The sequence below is a fragment of the Dasypus novemcinctus genome, chromosome 27, assembly GCF_030445035.2.
Source record: "Dasypus novemcinctus isolate mDasNov1 chromosome 27, mDasNov1.1.hap2, whole genome shotgun sequence".
Taxonomy (NCBI): Eukaryota; Metazoa; Chordata; class Mammalia; order Cingulata; family Dasypodidae; genus Dasypus; species Dasypus novemcinctus.
This window is the reverse complement of record NC_080699.1, coordinates 29,703,770-29,728,381: the sequence shown is the minus strand read 5'-3', so window position 1 is coordinate 29,728,381 and position 24,612 is coordinate 29,703,770. Positions and strand designations below refer to the sequence as shown.

At 35.6% G+C, this 24,612-nt stretch overlaps 1 protein-coding gene across 2 annotated transcripts; it reads left to right on the top strand.

Moving 5' to 3' along the window:
• Nucleotides 1-5,272: 5,272 nt before the first annotated feature.
• TMEM225 (transmembrane protein 225) lies at nt 5,273-7,800 on the top strand. Of its 2 annotated transcripts, none has more exons than XM_004459565.3 (4): nt 5,273-5,537; nt 6,146-6,292; nt 6,564-6,698; nt 7,355-7,800. In XM_004459565.3, exons 1-4 carry the CDS (start codon nt 5,357-5,359, stop codon nt 7,585-7,587), a joined length of 696 nt encoding a protein of 231 aa, XP_004459622.1. In that variant the 5' UTR covers nt 5,273-5,356; the 3' UTR covers nt 7,588-7,800. The 2 variants fall into 2 exon arrangements, with proteins under 2 accessions (XP_004459622.1, XP_058145455.1); XM_058289472.1 differs by having other exon boundaries at nt 5,424-5,537; nt 6,129-6,292.
• The last annotated feature ends 16,812 nt before the right edge of the window (nt 7,801-24,612 follow it).

Below are 24,612 nucleotides of genomic sequence, written 5' to 3'. Positions count from 1 at the left end.
GATCTAATATAGATATAATTAGAGTCCTTGAAAAGGACAAGATAAACATAACAAACAAATATTCAAACAAGAAACTTTCTTGAAAAACAGGTTGGCATCAAACTTCTTGGAAACAGCATTTAAGTAAAACTAAAGACTAGCAGAACATATAAATGTACTTAAGGTAAAAAGTATTATTTGAGGATTTTATATCTAACCAGCAATTCTTTAAGTATCAGGGACTGACAAATCATATTACGTACATGAGATCTCAGGGAATTTTGTATTTTTCCCTCCCTTATTAAAATATCTACTAGAGGATAAATTTCATAAAATGAAATATTACTTGTGTGTGTCATGGGGTGGGGATAAGGGCTTCAACAAGAAAAGAAGTAGTACAAAACAAATTTTTTAAAAAGAATGAAAATATTTAAGCATGGATGCACAGCATGGAAAAGTAGAAGTATAGTATATTTTCTCACAAATTAGAAATAATAAAATTTAAATATAAGAAAAGAAGAGAAATCAAAATTGAAGCTCAGTGATTACTTCATAGGTAATAGATGAGAATCAAATTAAATCATATAAAGCTTTTAAACAAAATAGTGAAACTCCATGTATACTTAAGAGTACAAAGATGAATATTTTAAAATATAGCATACTTGATGAAAAAGGCATGCTATCGAAGAGGTGTGGGAGAAGGGAGGAAGAAATTACAAGCTAAGTTTATTGTAGCTCATAGTTGAAAGCTAACACATTGTCTGAAATGAAAAAGGAGATTAAGACTATTGAATAAAAGTAGTAGTATAATGGCAATCCTAAATTTAAACTGTAAATCTCCCTAAATACCAAAACTTAATCAAAAGATAAGAGCAAGGAAACAAGAGCAATAAGGAATAACTATTATGCACACACATAAAAAACCCATACAAATTCACATACCTAGTTAAATGAATATAAAATGAAATTAACTGCATCTAAATAAATTGAATGTGTACATGGGCTTAAATTGGATATTCTTTTTAAAATCTGGATTAATCTCCAAAGTAAAACTCAACTCAAAATATATTCTTTCAGAAAAACTCAAAATAAGGATGAACAAAATATTCAAGTTCAGTACAAAGAGAAGGAAAGTAACAGTCCCAATCTTAATATAAAACAAAGTAGAATGAGGTCAAGAAGTGATTAAAAAGACAAACAAGACACATGATAAAAGCACTAATTCAAAATGATAATATATATTAGACTAAAGGAAAATCTCAAAAAAAATTTAAAAAGATAGTGTATTAGTCAGAATTCTCCAGAAAAACAGATCCAACAGGATGTATGTGTGTGTGTATAAATATTAAGAAATTTATTCAAGGAATTGGCTCAAGAGATTGTGAGGATTGGCATGTTCCCCTAACTGCTTAAGGCAATCTCCTTAGTTGATTATAGACACAATCAGCCATAGACGCAATCGAAAGACAATAAACACAAATCCATCAATGAAATACCCTTACAGTACTAATCAGGCCAGCGTTTGCTTGCCCAAACAACTGAATACCATAGCCTAACCAAGTTGACACATGAAACTAATCATCACAGATACATATAATGCAAACAATAAAAAACAGTGCAAGAAAACTAAAAACTAATAGCAAACAAATGTCCTTTCAATTACATTTTTTAACTCTTTTAAATATTTCTTCTGCCAAAGGTGAAATATAAACTGAAATTGCAAAAATTCTAGAAAGCAGGAATATTTTTAAAATATGTCAGAATCCATCAAAGATTATGTTTAATAAAAAAACATATATCAATAAATAAAATAATAAAATACATGCATTTAAATATTCTACTCAAAAAATTAACTACAATGTAAGCTGAAAGAGCAAAGGGATTAAAAAAAGATTAATGAATTTTTTTTCCTTTTAAGTAATGCTTTGGGGAAAATATCTACAAAATAGACAAACCACCAGCTAACCTAATCAAGAAAAAGAGGAGGAAATAGAAAAGACATAAAAAATATAACCAGAGGAAAATAACTGTTAATGCACTGGAAATTTTTTAAATTATAAGAGAATATTTTACACTACTTTGGGCAGAAAATTCTGAAAATCTAGCAAGTGGACACTTTTTAAGGAATTTATTATTATACCTGAGACCAAAAGAGATCATTTAACCAGAAAATTTCCCATAAAAGAAATTGGAAAAGTTGTTAATGAACTACCACTTATAAAAACAACAGACCCAGAGGATTTTGTCAAGGAATTTGACAATTATTACAATTTAAGTAATGCTTAAACCATTCCTAACAACTCACATACACCTACCAATGCAAAAATTCCAATAAAACAAAATCCAATTGGACATAAAGAATAATATATCCAGGAGAGCTTTATTTCAGAAATGCAAGAATTGCACAATATTACGAAACTCACTAATATAAATCATCATATTAACTGAGCTAAGTAGAAAAAGTATATGTTCGTCATAGTGATTTGAAGAAGTCATATGGGAGAAGCAGATATGGCTCAATGGATAGAGCATCTGCCTACGACATAGGAGGTCCAGAGTTCAATGCCCAGGGCCTCCTGGCCCATGTGGCAAGCTGGTCCACTTGGAGTGGGACCATGTGCAAGGAGTGGCACCCCACACAGGGGTGCCCACAAGCAAGGTATGACCCCCATGCAATGGAGTGTAGCCCCGCCCAGGAAAAAAGCAGCATACCCAGAAGTGGGACCGTACACATGGAGAGCTAACACAGCAAAAAAAAGACACAGAGAAGAGACAATATGAGACACAGCTAACTAGGGAGCTGAGATGGAACAAGAGAATGATCACCTCTCTCCCACTCCGGAAGGCCCTAGGATGGGTTCCCTGAGCCGTCTAATGAGAATACAACAGACACAAAAGAACACACAGAGAATGGACACAGAGAACAGACAAAGAAGTGGGGGAAAGGGGGATAAATAAGAGGAAAAAAGTCATTTGGAAAATTTCAACAACTAATCTGATTTTTTTAATTCAAGAAAAAAGATATCAACGGGTACTTCCTTATCAAGATAAAGTATGTATTTTTATTATAATAGGGAAAACTTCAAATAAAGTCAGGAAGAAAGCAAGTAAAATTACTATCATCACTACTATTTTATTTTGTAATGCAGACTTCTGCCAAATCAAAGAACCAGGTAGAACCAATTAAATGTATAAGAATTAGAAAGAAGTAAAGCTATATCTATATTAAGAACATACAAAAACATAACTTGAAACACCAAGAGGATAGACAAAATAATTTGCAATAAGAGAATAAATAATAAGAGAATTCAATACTAGATCAGGATATAAAATGGACATATCAAAATCAAGATACTTTATATATACAAATCATTTAACTGATATGATTATATTTAAAGTACACCCACAGAGACCGAGATGTCAATGCACTTTTTTCAAAACCAAATATATTCTACCATATCAAAACATAAGTAATAACATAGAAGAACTGAGCAAATCAATAAACAAACTAGTTTGCTTAGCTTTGCATCATATATAAAGCATATCATTTGCATAAGAAATTTAATTTGTTTGTCCATGATATATTCAAAATATTAACCATGTGGTTGACTCATTGAAAATCTTAGGAAATTCGAAAAGCAAATTGTTTAGGGGCTATATTTCCATCATAATTCATTTTTTAACAAGGAAAATAATGGATTAAATGGTGACCTAAAATCCATGGCTATTTGGTAATTAAGAAACTTCCCTCCTAGGAAATCCCTGACTCAATGGTGAAATCAAAATTAACATTAAAAATTGTCTAATAAAATGGAGGGAAAAGTCATTTTACAATGTATGAGCCATAGCAAACTCAGCAGAAAAAATATATCCTAGCATTAAATTACATCCTAGCATATTAAATAAGAACTTAAAACTAGCTTAAGATATTTGGGCATAAAAGCAACAATGAGATAAAATAGGGAAAAAAAACAAAATGAAAAAGAAGGTAAAATCTGAAAGTGGTGAAATAGAATATTAAAGATAATATTTTCAAGTGGATAAAGATCTTGAAAAGGCCAAAAGAACAGATAACCTTCTAAAAAGCTAGATTAAAAAAGAAAATAAATCTATTGAAAAAAAATCCATCCTCATCTTATAAAATAAACAACTATTTAACCATACAATGATGGCTAGGATGAACATTGAAGTTAAGTGATGGATACATGCAGATTCATTACATTATTGTTCACTTTTTCAAAATTACACACTTTAATTGAATTGATAATTGTACTTTTCTTTTTCCCTTGTTATTTATTGGATCTGTTGCCTGTTTAAACAAACAAACAAACAAACAAAAAACGACTCTATTTCCACTTCCACTTTTCCTATCATGCTACTGAAAATGCTAAAGCCAAAATCTCCAATGACATTCTAGTTGCCCAATTCCGTGGCCAATGCCAGCCGCCTGCTAATCTGACTTCTCTGCAGCTTTGCCCAATCTCTTTTCAAAACTGCACCCTCTTTTGAATTCCCCAACAATATTTTCATTTCCTGACCTTCTCTCTAACCATTCTTTCTTTGCACTCCCTCATAAATGCTGGTGTTTTCAACATTCTGTGTGATATCCTTGCATGATAGCATACACTCCTGTCTGAACAGCCAATCCTAAATCAACGATTCCCTAATCTGTTATCTTTCTCCTTACCCTGCCCCAAGTTTCAGGACTGAATTCTTACTGCCTACAGCATATCCCATAGACATAACTTAAACAACATCAGTACGTACGGTGCTGCTTCTTGGTCCTCAAGAAGAAAATGTGCTTCCTCTTACATCTCAGATATTAATTAAACGCAGATTGACTGCTGTTCTCCCCAGCTGGAAACAGATTTCTTCTCTGACCTGTATCCATGCTGTATCTCACTCAGCCCTCAGATCCTGTCTCTTTCTCTAATCTACCTACATCTTTGAATCTGTATGGCCACAGTTATTAATATATTTTTTAAAAGGCCTAAATCTTTCAACCCAGAAATCCCACTAAGGATAAGGTTCATGGAAATAAACATATTGCTACTTAAGAACATAGTAATATGAGTTGCCATGGCATGTTGCCTATTTATGCCCTTGTTCCTTCCACTGCCCCCGGGTCAAGGGTCAAACCAGTAAATGATTCCATGGCAGTTGGCAGCTCTGACAGCAGGCTGGCCCAGATAGGAGTGGTGGATGGTGGGAGTGATCTTCTCTGTTCCACAGGCTACTTCGGCTTCTTCCACTGCCCATGCCTCAGCAATCACTCAAAGTCCAGATTTTGCCCTTCTTCCTGTGACAATCAAATCAGAGAAAAGATATCTACATGTGAGAGATTCGTGGTGGTCTCAGCCAGAAATTCCCACTGACAATGGTGCAGCTATCGAGCGGAACTATCCAGACTACCAATATGGTCCTCTCTTCCTTGGCCTTAGTCTTAACAGCGATAGGAATCATTGAGGATAAATGGGTTGAACTGAGTGTGGGAACAAAAGAAACAACAATAAAACACAGTCCCTGGATGGCATGTTGCATTACTGTTTGGCCAGAAGGTCAGTACTAAACTGTGGAAAGAGACGGGTGGAGAGATGGTTCGTCTTTCCTTTACTTCCCTTCATCTCACCAGCTTGCCCATTATTCTCTGGTGAAACTTTCTTAGGCTGCAAAGTGCCCACTGCCATAATTAACACAGTCAAGGCAGACTCCAAAAGCTTACTCCTTGCATGTTTTGCAGAGAAGTTTAGAAGCTCCCAGGCTTAAGTGCTGGCCATTTGGGAAGCCTTAGCAGTGGCAGCAGGGTGGCCAGCACATCTAGAGCATGAGGAGTATGAAAGAAAGGTGATTTGCAACAGGAAAATAAGTTATATGGGCCTGAGAAAAGGACAGGGTGAACTGGAGTATCAGCAAGAAATGAGGTCTGAGAAAAGTGTAGAAGAGAAAGGCTTCTAGAGACACCAAAATACAAAACATTTTATTCTGGTTCTCACTCCCATTCAGCTTCAAGTTTCCTGACTCTATTTTGTCCTCCCCTTCCCTCTTGAGTTTTCATTCAAATCTTTACCCTATTCCTATTTTTCCTAGAGATTTGTGGACCCCAGGTGGAAATGAGCCTAGAAGAAATAACTGTCCTTCTCTCAATACAGCTTCTGCTTTCCAACAGATGATCTGGAAGCGGTCAGGACCATGATGATTTTGGCCCTCATCCTCTCCTTCTCCTTTAACTTGATCCTGGGTATGGAATTCACCGATATGATTCCTCAAACCAAATATATCCACTTGTTCACTGCCTTCCTCAGTTTCCTCACAGGTAACTTCCTGGTTCCCCTAACCCAGGCTTTGAGGTACATTGGTTTGCGGGTCCAGGCTACAGTTTCTGACAAGCTCAGCCTTCCCAGTTCTCTGGCTCAGATATGCAGTTTCTGAATTGATCTAACCACTGATGTGGGATCAGTTTTGGACAAGATACAGTTGTCCCGGGTGGAAGCTTGAAAGTCAGGTGTAGCTCTTGGGTTAAGGCGTGAGAACTGAAGCCAAAATTCTTCAGAAGGGACTTTTTTCTTCTTTTGTCTGAACATCAGGTATCCTTCTGCTCTCTGCACTGCTATACTATCACCATAAGCTAAAGCAAGGTCAAGTCACCTACTTCTTTAGATACAAGGTCACCTGGATCCCTTTAACTGTCTACATAAATATCATCTTCTATATTATCTGTGGTGAGTGTCTCCAGGGCCCTTGAAGGGGGTAAGGGCTACCCAACCCCGATAGAGGGAAGAGAGAAAGGTTGGGAAAAGGTACTAAATCTCTCATTTAAAACAGCTTGCCTAATTTTCCAAGGACACTTCCTATGTGGGAGAGAGCTGGAGCTCAGCTGTGTGAAATGTTTGGTGTGCCTGCCTCTGAAGGGAGCTCCTCATTCTCACCTTTTCTTCTGTCTTTCACATCCCCACCCCCCAAAACTTCAGCGATAACCATTAAAACCATGACCAAGGAGAGTGACCTAAAGGGAATGCTCAAATAGGGAGAGAGGGGCAGCAGCCCTGGGTGTGCAGTGTAGTGCTAAGGCAGTTTAAGGGAAGAGAAAAGCAATATGCTAAATGGTCACCCACCAACACTGGAGCCCCTCTTTTTTTCTAAGGAGTCTTTAAAATTTCACCTGAAATTGCACTTTCTAACCTGGATAGAAGCATGTCCTTTCTCAAAAAGAAGTCTCAAATGTGTTGAGCTGAGCAGCGTTTTATGCAATTCTGCACACACTTCTAGTCTCTTCTACTAAAGTATCCCCCTCACAGGGCTTGGGGCCAGGCGCTCTCTGCCAGCAAAGGGGACTGTGGTTCCTTCATCCCACTCGCCCGGCTTCTCTTTTCCCCAGGAACGCTCTCTTTCCTTCACTTCAAAAGCTGTGCCAGCCTGAACACCATCCATGAATCTGACAGCGAAAGTGAGCATACACTGCCATCTGCAAACTCCATCCAAGTCATTTCGACAGAAAGCCCCACCATTATGCCTCGTAGCATTGTCCGTTCACACTCCATAAATACAAAGGAAGATGATATAGTCAAACCACCGCCAGTGCAAGCGCGTCGTGTAACCTGGGCTCTGTGATTTCGCAGTCTGTGTCCTTCAGTATATGCTCATCTTTACAGAAGCAGCTGTGTGTGTCTCCAGCCATTTTGTCTGTGTTCTACATTATGTAAATGACTGTGAATGGGTTGTGGTCTGCAAAAAGACCCACACGATGACTGTGTTTATCCTGATCTGCTGAACAAATATTTCTTCTACAATGTTGACTCTTAATAAAATATTATCATAAAATAATATTTGCTGTATTGGTAACTCTATACACCACAAAGATTTAGAATGATACATATTACCTCTGGTTTCCTTTGTTTTACTGTGAAATATTTCAAACATACAGAACAGAATAAACAATATGATAAACACCTGTGTACACATCACCCAATTTTATGAAATCTTACCATTATGTCTTATTTGTTATAAATGTTTTAAAAGACATTTATAGACATAACTGATGTCCCTGTATTAATTTATCTACCTTGTTTCTCACCATAAAACACATAAGAATGCCTTGCTTATCATGTACATTCATGTTGTCATTTTCACTACAACTTTATGAATCTATAAAAATTATATATATTAATTTTCCAGGTGTTCAAAACTTATCAAATATATCATACTGCACAAATCCTTTTGTACAACTTGCTTTGTTTACTCAACTTTGTATGAGTTTTATCCATGTTGATAAGTTTAGTTCTATTTCATTTATTTAAACTACTGTTAGGATTTCCACTGTAGAAATATGTTAATAATGCAGACATCACTCGGCAGTTGAGAGACATCTAGCTGTTTTATTCTGTTACAAACAATGTTGCTATGAACAGAGCTCCTTCTGTCCACAATCTAGAGTTTCTTTAGGATATTTATCTAGGACTGGAATTGCTTCAAAATTCATAATGAAATTGACTGCTTTTGACAAAATGATCTGAAAAATGGTTGTACCAATTTACACTTCTTCCAGTAGTGTAGGAGAGGTTTAGTTTCATTGTGTGGCCAGCCTCTTTAATTTCTGAAACTCTGAATTAGTGTTGTATTAATTTTCATATTCCTGAATATTACTGAACTTGAACACCTTTTCATTTGATTATTGACCATTTGGATTTCCTCTTTTGTGAATTACTGTTTGTATACTTTGGCCATTTGCATACTGAGTTATTTGTTACTGCATATCAATTTGTAGTTCTCCTTAAAAATGAAAAGCTAATATCCATTGGTTATATGCATTGAAAATATGTTTTCCTGGTTGTGCTTTAGCTTTTAACTTTGTTTATGATGTTTTTTTGTTTTACAAAGATATTTAAATGTAATAAAATTTACCAACCTTTTTCTTTTAGTTGATGCTTTATTGTATGTTTAAGAAATCCTTCCCTGCTCTTCCCTGCTCTAGAAACAATCTCAGTGAATTATACAAGGCATAATTCCAATTTAAACTATTTTCTCTTGGATAACTATCTAGAACATTGTATGACTTAATCCAATTCCCTACAGATTTGTAATGTAACCTCCATCACGTATTAAATATACATATATATGACTGATTTTTTTTCTCTCTACTATTTTCCATTCTACTATTTTTCACCATACCACATTCTTAATGATTTTGTAGTAATAGGAAGTCCTGATATTTCATCAGTCTAAGTACTAGTTCTTGTTCAAAACTGCATTCTTTGTTGTTGTCCTTTTGCATTCCATATAAACAGATCAGCTTGTATGGGTCCACAACAATCCCCGTTGGGATTTCATTCAGAATCATGCTTAGTTTATTAAATTAATAATATTAGTAATATTTATTTACCCAACCCATAAATATAGTAATGTTTATTAAAGTTTTCTTTTACAGTCTTCAATAGTTTTTCTCGTTTTATTTATTAAAGAAGTTACAGGTCTGCAGAAAAATCATACAGAAAGTAGAGAATTCCACACATACACACGTAGAGTTTTCCCTATTAGTATTTTGCATTAGTCTGGTATCTTTGTTACAACTCTGAAACAATATTAGCATAATTATACCATTAACCATAGTTCATTGTTTGCATTAGGATTCACAATTTGTGTTGTACAATTTATGTTTTTTTAATCTTTATTCTGGTTACAGATATACAATCTAAAAATTCCCATTTTGACTACTTTCAATTATATAATTCGTGGTGTTAATTATATTCATAATGTTGTGCTACCATCACCACCATCCATTACCAAAACTTTTCCATCACCCCAAACAGAAGCTCTATACCAATTAAGCATTAACTCCCCATTTCCTACCCACCCCCTAGGCCCTGGTCACCTGTTTTCTAGTTTTTGAGCTTATGTATTTGCATGTTTTAATTATTTCCTATAAGTGAGATCATACAATATTTGTTCTTTTGAGCCTAACTTTATTTCACTCAACATGATGTCTTCAAGGTTTATGAGTAAGCTTTTTTGAAAAAGAACATACATACAGAAATGTTTACAAGAGATGAGATGTGGAGGCGCTTTCGGGACGTGGAGTTGTCCTGGATAGTGCTTCACGGACAATTACGGGACACTGTAGATCCCCCCAGGGCCCACTGGATGGAACGTGGGAGAGTGTGGGCTATGATGTGGACCATTGACTACGGGGTGCAGTGATGCTCAGAGATGTACTTACCGGGTGCAATGGATGTGTCACGATGATGGGAGAGAGTGTTGCTGTGAGGGGAGTGGGGGGTGGGGGCGGTGGGGTTGATTGGGACCTCATTTTTTTTAATGTAATTTTTAAAAATAAATAATTAATTAAAAAAAAAGAAATGTTTACAAGTTTTAAATGTTTACAAAGAGAATACAACCATGTGACCAGTACCCTAATAAAAAAAACATAATATTGCCAGTGCACCAAAAGTCTACTTCATGACTTTCCAATAACTCATTACAGAGGCTAAAACACTATTACTTCAAACTCTTTGTATCTGGCTTCCTTCATGCAACATTGTGTGTGTTGTGCAGCTGAAGTTCATTCATTGACATAGTCCACAAAAAACTTATCCTTTTTACTCTTATAGACATTCAGCTGTTTCCAGTTTGTCACTGTGAGCATTCTTGTACTCTGTTTTGTTGGTCATTTACCAAGGAGGGAATTGTTGAATCATAGGTTACACATGTTCCCATTCAAATCTGGGATATTACCAAGTGATCATCATGGTTGTGCCAATTTTCACTGCCATCAGCAGTGTTTGAGAGTTCCAGTTGCCCCACATCCTTGACAACATTCAATGCTGCCTGTCTCTTTCATTGTAGCCATTTTGATGGATATGGACAGAAGGACATTGTGGTTTTCATTTGCAATTCTCTGATGACTAATGAAGTTGAGCAATTTTCATGTGTTTATTGGCCACCTGAATATCCTCTCTTTTGAGTGTCTGTTCAAATATTTTTCCATTTATCTATTGAATTATCTTTCTATTATAGTCTAAATAGACATTTATTGCCAATACTTCTCCCACTCTACAGCTTGTCTTTTTCTGCTCGTAATGGGGTCTTTTAATGAACAGATGTTATTATTTGGCTGTAACCTAATTTATCAATTGTTTGCTTTTATGAATAAGACTTTTGTTTTCTACTTAGGACAACCTTTCCCATACCAAAATCATGCATATGCTCTCATGTTTTCTTCTAAAACATATTGTTTGAGTTTTCACATTTAGATCTTTGATCCATATAGAGTTGATTTTAATGTATGGTGTAAGATAGGAGATCAAGATTTATATTTTCTTAAATGGGTGACAAAGTGATCCAATATTATTTATTGAAAAAAAAATCACATTTACCACAAATCAGACTACTGTTTGTATAAATCCATTTCAGGACTTTTCCTCGTTTTAAAATCTATCTTAAAGCCAATAGCTCACTGAATTAATTCCTATAACTTTATACTTTATTTCTGGCTAAAAAAAGAAAAAAGTCTTCTAGCTTTGTTCTTCTTCAAAATTCCTGACTATTTTCAGAACTTTGAATTTCCATACACATTTTGAAATTAGCTTATCTAATTCCACAAGAAAATGTGTTAGGGTTGGAATTGCATGAAACCTCTAGATCCATTTGCAGAGAAATGGCATCTTCATGATATTGAAATTTTCCTATCAATGAAATGAAAATATACGTCCAAGCATGTAGGCCAAGTATGTAGGCCAAGCATGTAATGGTTTTCAGTTTTAGCATAGAGGTTTTCTGTATCTTTTCTTAGATGTGTTTGGTGGTATTAGATTTTTAATCTACTGGTAATGGTATTTTTTAATAAATTTATTTTTTAAAAGATACTTAGATTACATAAATGTCACATAAAAAATGTAGGGGATTCCCATATACCCCACTCCCCATCCCTCCCACATTTTCCCACATTAACAGCGTCCTTCATTGGCGTGGTACATTTGTTACAGTTGATAAACACATGTTGGATCATTGCCACTAAGTGTGGATTAGAGTTTACATTGTAGTTTATACTCTCTCCTGCACAATTTGACAAAATAGTGTAAGTATTAAAATTCATTTTTATCTGTTTTTTACTATTACATAGACATACAATATATTTATTTGTATATTGACCTTGTGTACAGTGAACTACCAAATTAATAATTCTAATACAATATTTTATTTCCTTTGCACAAATAAATATATCAAACTATGACAGTTTTATCTGTTTCTTTATAATGCTTATGCCATTTGCTTGGTTTTTGCATTGGTTAAGACACTAGTATGATGTTGAATAGAAGTGGTAATACTGGATATCAAGTCTTGTTCCCAGTGTCTAGATAAAATCTTTTATTATTTTGCCATTAGCAGACCATTTGCTAAAGACTTTTTTTTTTTGAGATTCTCTTTATTAGATTAAGGAAGTTCCCTTCTATTTCTAGTTTTCTGGGTTTTTTAAATTTTATCATCATGAATGCATAATTAATTACTCAAATGCTTTTCTTGAATCCAATGAGAAAATGACATGATTTTTTCCACTTTATCCTGTTAATAAAATGAATTGTCTTTTCAATGTTAGCCTAGTGTTAGATTCCTAAAATAAACCCTGTTTGCTTTTTTTAAAATTTTTATTTAACTTCTTAATATTTTCAAGGAGTTTTGCATCTATGTACATGACAGATCATTCTGTAATTTTCCAGTCCTATAAAGTCCTTATAGTAATCAAGTTATGCTGGTCTCATTTAATGAGTTTGGAATTATTTCTTTTTATTCTGTTCTTTGAAAGAGTTTGTATAAAATAAATGTTATTTCTTCCTTAGATGTTTTGTTTTGTTTTGTTTATTTCTCCTTCCCCCCATCCCCTTTGCCTGCTCTCTGTGTCCATTTGCTGTGTGTTTCTCTGTGTCCACTTGCATTCTCGGTGGCACCTGGAATCTGTGTCTCTTTTTGTTGCGTCGTCTTGCTGCCTCAGCACTTGGTGTATGCAGCACCATTCCTGGGAGGGCTGTGCTTTTTTCACATAGGGCGGCTCTCCTTGCAGGGTGTATTCCTTGTGCTTGGGGCTCACCTACATGGGGGACACCCCTGTGTGGCATGGCACTCCTTGGACACAGCAGCACAGCACATGGGCCAGCTCACCACACAGGTCAGGAGGCCCTAGGTTCGAACCCTGGACCTCCTATATGGTAGGCGGATGCTCTATCAGTTGACCCACATCCACTTCCCTGTTCCTTAGATGTTTGAAATAATTCACCATGGAAATTTTCTGGGCCTGGCATTCTCTGCATGGCATGGCTTTTAATAATGGATTCAATTTCTTTAATTGGTATAAGACTAATTATACTTGCTCTCACTTATTTTGTTTCACCGTGCTTTTTTGAGAAAAACATAAACTATGTATTTCCTATAAATTATAAAATATATGGGCACAAATGTTTTAATGATAACCTATAACTGTCTTTTTAAACCCTATAAGATCTGTGCCTATCTATTTTTAACTTCCTAAAATAGGGAATTTCGTATTTTTCTTTTTTTTAATCATTCTTAGTAGAGGTTTATCCATTTTATTACTCATCTCAAAAAATTAACTTGTTTTTTTAATATTTTCTAGTTTACATGTCCTTTTTTCATATTCTTTTTTTCTTATTTTATTGAAGTTTGTCATTCAAAGTTGAACATACATAAACAATAAGTGTATAGTAAAATTGTGAACTTACAAAACAAATATGCATAACATCATACAGGGGTCCCATACATCACCCCACCACCAACACCTTGCATTATTGTGAAACATTGGTTACAAACTATTCAAGAGCATTGCCAAAATATTACTCTAACTATAGTCTATATCTACTATTTGTTGCATTTTTCCCCCAACACAACCTATTACTTTTTAAAATATATTTTTATCACAGGGGTCGTGAACATACAAAACAATCATGCATACATGTAGAATTCACATACAACATCCCTTCACCAACACACCACACCATGGTGGAATATTTGTTACAGGAACTAAATATGAAGAATAAATGCATGGAGTTGAAAGTTACAGGTTATTAGGAGATAAAAGAAGGACTGAGGACTACTGATGCTTAATGTATGTAGATTTTAATTAACGACTTTAAAAGTGTGGAAATGGATAGAGATGATGGCAACACATTACAGTGAGTAGCAGCTGGCTTATAAATGGGACTGTGGCTGAAAAGGGTAGTCTAAGGATATAAATGTTAATTTAAAGAAAGCTAGAGAATAATCTAGGGACTGAATAATAACAGTGAACTCAGAGGTTGATGAGAATTGTGGTTGATAGTACAAATGCAAGAGTGTCCTTCTGTGAGCAAGATCAGATGTATATCAATATTGCAGGGTGGTGGGAATGTGGAAAAGCATGAGAAAAATACAACTGGTGTGACAATGGACTGTGGTTAACAGCAATACTGTAATATTCATGCATCAATGCCAACAATGTACTGTGTTGATAATGGGGGTTATGGAAAAAGTCTGCAAAATGTACACTATGGACCATGGTTGGTGGTAATAGTCTGATGATATTATCTCTATCACATTCATTTTTCTTCCTATCCTTATAATTTTATTCTTGCTACTATCTTTCAGCTTAATTTACTGTTTTGTTTTTCAGACTTCTTGAGATGAAAGTTTAGGTTGTTGATTTTCAGTTTTTCTTCTTTGTTATTGTATGCATTAAGATGAAATATTTCCCTCTCAGTACTATTTAAACTGCCTTTCACCAATTTCCATGTGTTGTTACATCCATTATCATTCTGTTCAAAACTCTTCTACTTTTCATTGTTATTTCTTATTGGACACGTTATTTTTTGAAGTATTGTATTGTTTCTAAGCAGTTGGCAATTTTGTAGTTATTATTTATTATTGCTTTCTTAGCTAATTCCATTGTGGTAAACATAATTGCTATGGTTTCAATTACTTAAAGAAGGTTGAGGTATGCATTAGGATACAGCACATGGTTTATTTTGGTAAAAATTCCATATGTATATTTAAGTGTATCTTTTCACTGTTGGGAGCAGTAATCTATATATTAATTAGATAAAATTTGTTATTTGTATTATTCAAATCTATTTTATACTTACTAATATTTTTTGCCTGCTTTTTGAGAAGTATATTTAAGTATATCTAAACATCCCATCACAATTATTGATTTGTTGGTTCCAGTTGATGAAGGTAATGGTGTAAGACATTCCTGGGTATAAGGAATCTTATATTTAGTAAGACCTTCTTTCAAAAATGAGGGCTAATTTAAGACATTCCCAGATAAACAAAAGCTGAGTGAGTTCATCACCAATAAACTTGCCTTACAACTAATTCTAAATGGAGTTCTTCAGGCTGAAAGGAAAGGACACTAGATAACAAAATAAAGACCTCCAGTAAAGGTGTGAAATGCGAATGCATAAAAAGTAATAATGGGGAGCAGATGTGACTCAAGGTTTTGAGTGCCTGCTTCTCACATAAGATATCCTGGATTTGATCCCCAGTGCCTCCTAAAAACAAAAAAGCAAAAACAAGCAAACAAATGGGAAAAAAAACAACTCAGGGGAACTGAGGTGGCTCAGTGGTTGAGTACCAGCTTCCCACATATGAGATCTCAAGTTCAATCCCCAGCTCCAGTACCTCAAAAAAAAAGGGAAAAAAAGTAATCATAAATCTATGGTTGTAGACATACAATGTACAAAGATACAATTCACAACAAGTATAAAAAAGATGGGGGTGAAGAAGACTTATAGAAACAGTGTATGCATAAGTGATCAATGTCGAGTTGATATTAAATAAAATATGACTTTTACATATTTAAGATGCTAAATTTTTTTATATTGCCCCCCTTGTGGCTTTTTTTGCATGCTGTCTGCTCTCTGTGTTCACTCACTGTGCATTCTTCTGTGTCTGTTTATTTTTATTTCCCCTCCCCCGCTTGAAGCTTGCTTACTGTCTACTCTTTGTGTTCATTTCCTGTGTGCTCTTCTGTGTTTTTGCTTGTCTCCCTTTTTTGTTGCATCACCTTGCTGAGTTGGCTCTCTATGGCACTTGTGGGCTGGGCAGCACTCCATGGTGTCTGCGGGCCGGGCAGCTCTCCACAGCGTACAGGCGAGCCTGCCTTTACAAGAAGGTCCCAAGACATGAACCCAGGGCCTCCCATATTGTGGATGGGAACCTAACTGATTGAGCCACAGTCACTTTCCTAAGATGTTAAATTTTAACCCATGGTAACCACAAGGAAAATACATGAAAAATTTTTCCAGATAGAATGAGAAGGCATTCAATGTGGTGCAATCCAAAATATCAAATAAATATGAATGCATATATTAACAGAATAATTCAGGTACAAATAAAAGGTATAAAACAAAGACTTAGTAGCAAAATGGCAGAAGAAAGTCCTGCATTATTAGTAGTAACTGTAAATGCAAATGTTTTCAATTCTGCAGTCAATAGGCAGATATTGGCAGAATGAATGAAAAAGCATGACCCAAGTATATGCAGTCTACAAGTTATGTACCATGAATTGAAAGATGATTGAAAGTGAAAGGATAAAAAAATATATAGCATACAAGTAGTAACCAAAAGAGAGCTGGGGTACTAATTTCAGATAAAATAGGCTTTAAGTCAAAAACTGTTACAAGAGACAAAGATAATCATTATATACTGATAAAGGGATCAATTCAACAAGAAGGTGTAACATTTATAAATATATTTGTACCTAATAGCTGAACTACAAAGTGTATGAAGCAAGTACTGACAGAGGTAGAGATTGACACTTCCACATTAATAATAGGAGACATCAATACACCACTTCATTAATGAATAGAACATCTATAAGGAAATAGATCCACAGAAGAACTATAAGAAAATAGAACGCTTGAAAACTATACTAGAACTAGACCTATCAGACATATGTAGAACATGCCACCCAACAGCAACAGAATGGAATGAAGCTGGAAATCAATAATGAGGAGAACTGGAAAAATCCACAAATATATGAAAGTTAAATAAAACATACTCTTAAACAATCAGTAAGCCAAAGATTAAATTGCAAGGGAACCAGTAAATATCTTGAGATAAATGAAAATTAGAATACAATGTATTAAAACTTATGGGATGCCATTATGCTGAGTGAAATAAACTAGACATAAAAGGGCAAATAGTATATGATATTACTGATTTGAACTAATTATGATAAGCAAACTCATAGAGTTAGAATCCATTATATAAATTATGAAGCAATAGACTGGGGTTAGAGAATGGGGAGTTGATGCTTAATTTGTACAGAATTTCTAGGTAGGTTGATTGTAAAGGTTTCTAAATGAATAGTGGTGATGGTAGCACATTACTGTTTGTGTAATTATCAGTACTGAATTATATAGGTGAGTATATTTAAAAGGGGAAACTTTAGGTCATATATGTTATTAGAATAAAAATTAAAAGATAAAACATAGGACAGTATAACACAGTGAACCCTATTGTAGATGATGGACTATAGTTAACAGGTAATGCACCTTTATGAATGATAACAAATGTATGACACTAATACAAGGTTTTAATTAAGAGGTTCGTATATGAGAAAAATACACCTAATGTAAACAATGGAAGGTAGTTAATAATACTATTTTAATAATTTTTCTTCAACTGTAAGAAAGTACTGTTAAAAATTAGTACAAATATAAAAAATTACTATCATCAATTGTAGTAAATGTTCCACACCAAAGCAAGATGTTCATAGAGGGGTAGTAAATGGGAATACTGTATTTTATGGATGATTGGCCTGCAAACCCACAACTTCCCTAATAAAATAAATAAAGAGTCAACAAAACCAAAAATTAGTTCTTTGAAAAGGTCAATAAAATTGATATATCTTTAGGTAAGCTGACAAACAAAAAACAGATAAACTATGTACATTGACTAAAGAAGAAAAAGATCTGAACAAACCAATTACTAATAACGGGATTGAATCAGTAACCCAAAACCTCCCAAAAAATGAAAATCCCAGGGCCAGATGGTTTCATGGGGAAATTTTTCAAAACATTCCAAGAATAATTAGTACCAATCCTGCTCAAATGCTTTCCAAAAACTTTAGGAGGAGGGAAACCTCCTAATTCATTCTACGAGGCCAACATCACTATCAGACCAAAGCCAGATAAAGATACCATCAGAAAAGAAAATTACAGACCAATACCTCATCTGAATATAGATGCAAAAATCTGCAGCCAAATACTAGCACACCAAATCCAACAGCACATTAAAAGAATTATGCACCTTGATCAAATGGGATTTATCCCAGTTATGCAAGGGTGGTTCAACATAAGAAAACCAATTAATGTAATACACATTTACAATGAATGAAGGGAAAACCTCCGTATGATCAATTAAATTGGTGCCAAAAGGTGTCTAACAAAATCCAGCATCCATTCTTGGTAAAAACACTTAGAAAACTAAGAGTAAAAGGAAACATCTTCAACATGATAAAGAACATGTATTAAAAACCCACCACTAACCTCATATTTAATGGTGAAAGTTTAAAACTTTGCCATTAAGACCAGGAACAAGACAAGGGTGCCCACTGTCACCTCAGTTATTCAACATTGCTGGATGGAAGTTCTAGTCAGAGCAATTAGGCAGAAAAAGAAAATTTAAAAGGCATCCAAATTGGAAAGGAAGAAGTAAAATATTCCCTATTTGCAATGAACCAATTTTTGTAAAGAAAATCCTGAAAAATCCACAACAAAGCTCCTAGAGCTAATAAATGAATTCAGCAAAGTGACAGGGTACAGGATCAACATCCCAAAATCAGTAGTGTTTCTTTATACTAGTAATGAACAATTCCAAAGAGATTCAGAAAAAAAGTTCCATTTATAATAGCAACTAAAGGATCAAATACCTAGGAATACGTCTACCCAAGGATGTAAAAGATTTGCACACAGAAAACAATAAAACATTGCTAAAGGAACTCAAGCCCTAAATAAATGGAAAGACATTCAGTGTTCATGGATTAGAATACTAAATATTATTAAGATGTCACTTCTACCCAAAGTGATTTACAGATTCAACATAATCCAACAACTTTCTTGGTAGAAATGGAAAATCCAGTCATCACATTTATATGGAAAGGTAAGGGGCACCAAGTAGTTAACTCCATCTTGAAAAAGAAGAATGAAATTGGAAGACTCATACTTCCCAATCTTAAAACTTATTACAAGTCATGTAATCAAAACAGCATGGTTCTGGCACAAGGAAAGACATATAGACCAATGGAATCAAATTGGGAGTTCAGAAATAAACATTCACATTTATGGTCAATTGATTTTTGACAACAGGCAAAGACCACTAAATTGAGAGAGAATACTCTTCAACAAAGGGTGCAGGGAAAATTGGATCTCCATTTGCATAAAAAATGAAAGTAGATCCCTACCTTACACCATATACAAAAACCAATTCAAAATGCATCAAAGCCTTAAATATAAGGGCCAAAATAATAAAAAAAACTCCTAGGAGAAAATGTAAAGAAGCATCTTCAGGACCTTGTGTAAGACAATGGATTCTTAGACCATATATCCAAAGCACACACACACAAAAAAAACCATAAATGGGATGACCTCATCAAAATTAAAATTTTGTGCCTCCTAGGATTTTATCATGAAAGTAAAATGATGATGGAAAAAATATTTGGTAGCCACATATCCAATAAGGGATTAATACCCTAAAGAAAGAATTCCTCCAAATCAACAAGAAGACAAACAACCCAATTCAAAAATAGACAGAAGACTTGCATAGACATTTCACCATAGAAGATATACAAATAAGCAAAAATCAAATGAAAAGATGTTCAACATCATTACCCATTAGAGAAGTGCAAATCAAAACTACAGTGAGATACCATCTCACACCCATTATAACGGATACTATTTTTTATGATGCTTGGGGTGCGTTGTGCTTCCTGGACATGTACATCCATCTCTCTCAGTAGATTTGGGAAGTTTTCAGCCATTATTTCCTCCAACACCCCTTCTGACCCCTTTCCCTTCTCTTCTCCTTCTGGAATGCCTATAATACGTATGTTTCTGCGTTTTGCATTGTCATTCAGGTCCCTAAGTCCTAGCTGGATTTTTTTCTATCTTTCTATCGATCAGTTCTACTATCTGTTTGATTTCAGATGTACTGTCTTCCATGTTGCTAATTCTCTCCTCTGCCTCTTCTAATCTGCTGCTATTTGCTGGGAGTGTATTTTTGATTTCTTGAACTGTGGTGTTCATCCCCATCATATGTTACCTTTTTGTGTATGTCTGCAATTTCCTCTCCAAGTGTTTTCTTCATATGGTTAATCTCTTCCTTTACTTCATTAAGCTGGTCTCTAATATATGTTTTGAGATCTTTAATTACTCGTCCAATGTTCTGCTCCCCTTCCTGATTTTTAATTTCTTCATTGGATTCAGCCATGTTTTCCTGATTATTGGTTTGGTTTGTAGTTTTCTGTTGCTGTCTGGTCATCATTTTATCTTGACGGGTTTAATCAGTTCCTTAGCTTCTTTGTCTAGTCTTGGGGATTAATTAGTTGTTGTTCTTGCGTAAGTGTTATGTCTTCTCTTTGTCACTTTGTTCTTCTTACTCTATTTTCTTGTTGCTGGCTAAGTTCACTTTGAAGGAAAATATTAGAGCCAGGGAAAACAAAATGAGTAAGAAAAGAAAATTTGTAAAGTAGTATTGGTAATAAATGTTTAACAGAGCAACAATGTGAGATCTGGGAGAATGGATATTAGACTCATATAAGTTGTGTAGAGTTATAGCAGTAAGTAGATTACCTATAATGAGACAGTCAACTGAATATAGGGAGGAATATAGTATGAATTAAAAAGCCAGTGTTTTCATGAGAGAGGGAAAGAGAAAAGAAAGACAATAATATCAAGAGTGGATAAAAGACAGAAAACAGAACAAAGGTATTAGAAATTAAAAGTCAGACAATTTGAGGGCCAAAGAAAGGGAGGTGGAATGTAAGAGAGACAGTGGATGATGGAGGATAGTAAGATGTGGGGAAAAGGGGATAGTGTAGGTGGCCAAAATCAATTCACACAGAAAAGAGGAAATAGAGGATGAGGATATATAGCAAACGTGAAGTGCTCCCTGCAGCACCTATTATATAAATAAAATAAAATAAGAAGAAAAAGAGAGAGAAGAAAAAAAGGGGGTGGGCAAAGAAAAGGGAGGGAAACAAGCAAGAGAAAGAAAAGGAGAAAAAAAAACTAAATAAACAAAAAAGGACCTTGGGGGATAAAATGGGAGAAAAGACCAGGAGATAATGCAATATTAGCAACCAAGACAAAAAAGAAAAAAAAAAAAATACACACAAACGCCAAGGGCTAGGATAATCAAGGACCTCAGATGGACCTCAGGGTGTGGTGGATTCAGGGATGGGAAGTCTGTGATATTGCAGACTCAAGGTGTGTGAGTCTCTGGAGTGTGGGCTACCAGGATTTAGGGACACAGACCTGGGAACCACGCATCCAGTTAACAGGGGGCCTGGGAGCACTGCAATGCAACACAGCCTTCAGGGAGCCCCGCAGCTGGGCGCCAGCCGTAGGGGGTGGGGTCCCGCCTGCAAACTCTGACTTCCATGTCAGAAACCCAAAATTCTACCTCTCACAAGAATCTCTCCTGTCACTGTCTCACCAACTCGACATCCAGACACCTCCTGCCCTGCAAGCCCCTGAAACAGCCTGTTGGGGGCACCGCTGCACTACAAATAGTTCAGAGACCACTGCGGACAGGCTGCCAGCCCTAGGGGGAGGGTTTCTCCTAGGACTTCTGACCTCCATGTCAGAAATCAAAAGTTCAACCTCTTGCAAGAATCTCTTCTGTCACTGTCCAATCAAATTGACATCCAGACTCCTCCTGCCCTGCAAGCCCCTGAAACAGCCCGCTCAGGGTTTGGGGACCCCCCCCCACAGGACAAGGATCCCAGGGATCACCGTGGCCCGGCTGGCAGCCCTAGGGGGAGGGGCTCCAGCCAGACCCTCTGACCTCCAAGTCAGAAAGCCAAAATTTCACCTCTGGCAAGAATCTCCTCCGTCACTGTCTCACCAAATCAACTTCCAGATACCTCCCGCCCTGCAGGCCCCTGAAACAGCCTGCTCAGAGATTGGGAACTCCCCAGAGCAGCAAAGCCTCCAGGAATTGCCACCTCAGGGCCGCCAGCCCCAGGGGGAAGGATCCCGCGGATGACACCGACCTTCATGAAAGAGACCCAAAATTCCACCTCTTATAAGAATCTCCTCTGTCACCATCCCACTAAATCGATGTCCAGACACCTCCTACCCTGCAAACACCTGAAACAGCCCGGTCCAGCAGGACTCCAACTCTACTCAGCTGCTTCTTTGTAGGAGAGATTATAGAGTGCACCACTCAGATGCCATCTTGCCCTGCTGTCCGGATACTATTTTTTAAACGGAAAATTAAAAAATATTGGTGAGGATGTGGAAAAATAGGGACACTCATTGATTGCTGGTGGGAATGGAAAATATTGCAGCCACTGTGGAAGAGTTCCGCAGTTCCCCAGAAAGATAAATACAGAATTAGCATATAACCCAACAGTCTCACTTTAGGCATACGTTCGATAGAATTGAAAGCCAAGACTCTAACATATATTTGCACAGTGATGTTCATAGCAGCATTATTCACTATTGCCAAAAGATGGAAGCAACCCAAGTGCCCTTTAGCTGATGAATGGATAAACAAAATGTGGTATATATACATACAGTGGGATATTATTCCACTGTAAAAAAGACAGAACTTCTGATACATGCAACAACATGGATGAACCCTGAAGACATAATGTTGAATGAAATAAGGCAGACACAAAAGGACAAATATTGTTTGATCTCACTGATATGAAATAATTAGAAAAAGCAAACTCATAGAGTCAGAATCTAGAATATACATTGCTAGGGGACAGAGTGACGGTAGGGATTAGGGTGTTACAGCTTAAAATGTACTGAGTTTCCATTTGGGACAATGAAGAAGTTTAGTAATTGATGTGATGATGGCAGCACCTATTGTGAACATAGTTTACAGCACTAAATTATATATTTGAATGTGGTTAAAGGGGGAAATTTAAGGTTGCATATATGGTACTAGAATAATTTTCTTTTTAATCCATGGAAATATACCACACAGTGAACTCTTAAGTTAAACCATGTACGGTAGTTAATAATGCAATTATAAAACTATGCTTTCATCAGTTGCAACAAATGTACCAGACTAATGCAAGGTGTTACTAATTGGGTGGAATATGGAAATGCAGTATTTTATGCATGATCTTTCTGTAAACCCGCAATTTCTCAAATAAATAAATAAATAAATAAATAAATAAATATTTTGCTATTAGCTACTAAAGTGATTTATTTCTTACAAAAAACAAAAACAAAATCTTTGGGGTTTTCTTTTTAAAAGAAGACATGATTATCGTATTTTGTGATAGACATAGGAAAATTTTATTTTACTCAACCTCTTTTAAACTCTCAAGTTTCACACTCTTAAATTTACTGTCCATTTTAGGAGTAGAAATAAGTATCTAAAACTTGCTGCATTTTAAAACCAAATTATTTTTTACTTTATTATAGTTAAATGCCCCCAAGGAATTCCTTTTTCCTTAAATTCAAAGTTTGAAAATTAATCCTGAGGGGAATGTGTTGAGCCAAAGTGAGTTGATTGGGAACATTTACTGTTTTCAGACTCTCTCCATGAACAGCTTGTTAGTGATGAAGTTTCTAAGTGGCCATAATAAAGAAAACAGTCCCTAATCTGGGACTCTAGATCTCATATCCAATCTAAATAAATCATAGATTTGGGGTAGAACTGATGTTATTAATGTACAAGTCATAAGCTAACCCACTGACAAAAGAGGATTACCATTAGATTCTGGATCCCACCTTATCAGTTCTGTAAATTTTTGGAAGAATGTATTATTCATGAATATTTATGAAGCACGTTCTGACATATCTTGGTGCCATGTCCTATGCAGTACATCAAGGGAGAGTGTGAAGCTATATGATACAGTGTGCCTTTATTCAAGAATATCCAAATAATTTTGAGGCTCCAAAAGTTATCTGGTCATCCAAATCAGAAAATGGAATAGTTTCCCTTCTCAGTACCCAAAAACATTGGTCATGGCCTTTTTTCTACCTCATATCTATCTTTCAAGACTGCCTTCTTTTCATCTTTATTACTATTTCAGAAATTAAGGCCTTTATTAAGATTCTTGGGATTTTTGTAATGGTCTACTAAACAATATCTCTATCTCCAGCCTTATCTCCAACTAATTAATCAATGTGCTATCCTGATTAACTTTATAAAACAAAAATATGATCAAATAGCTTTGTCCTAATGTTTCCTAATGATTTCTAACATGCCACATAAGGGCATAAGACCTCCATTCTCTGCCCTCACTTACGTGTCCAGACTCACCAAGTGCTCCTCCCCACAAATGCCTGCCCCATCAAACAACCTGAAGCTCCCAGGATCTCCATGCCCTTCAAAGTATTTTAGCTTATAAAATTAGGAATTTTCTGTCATAAGTGTTCTCCTCCAGCACCATGATAACATTCCTAA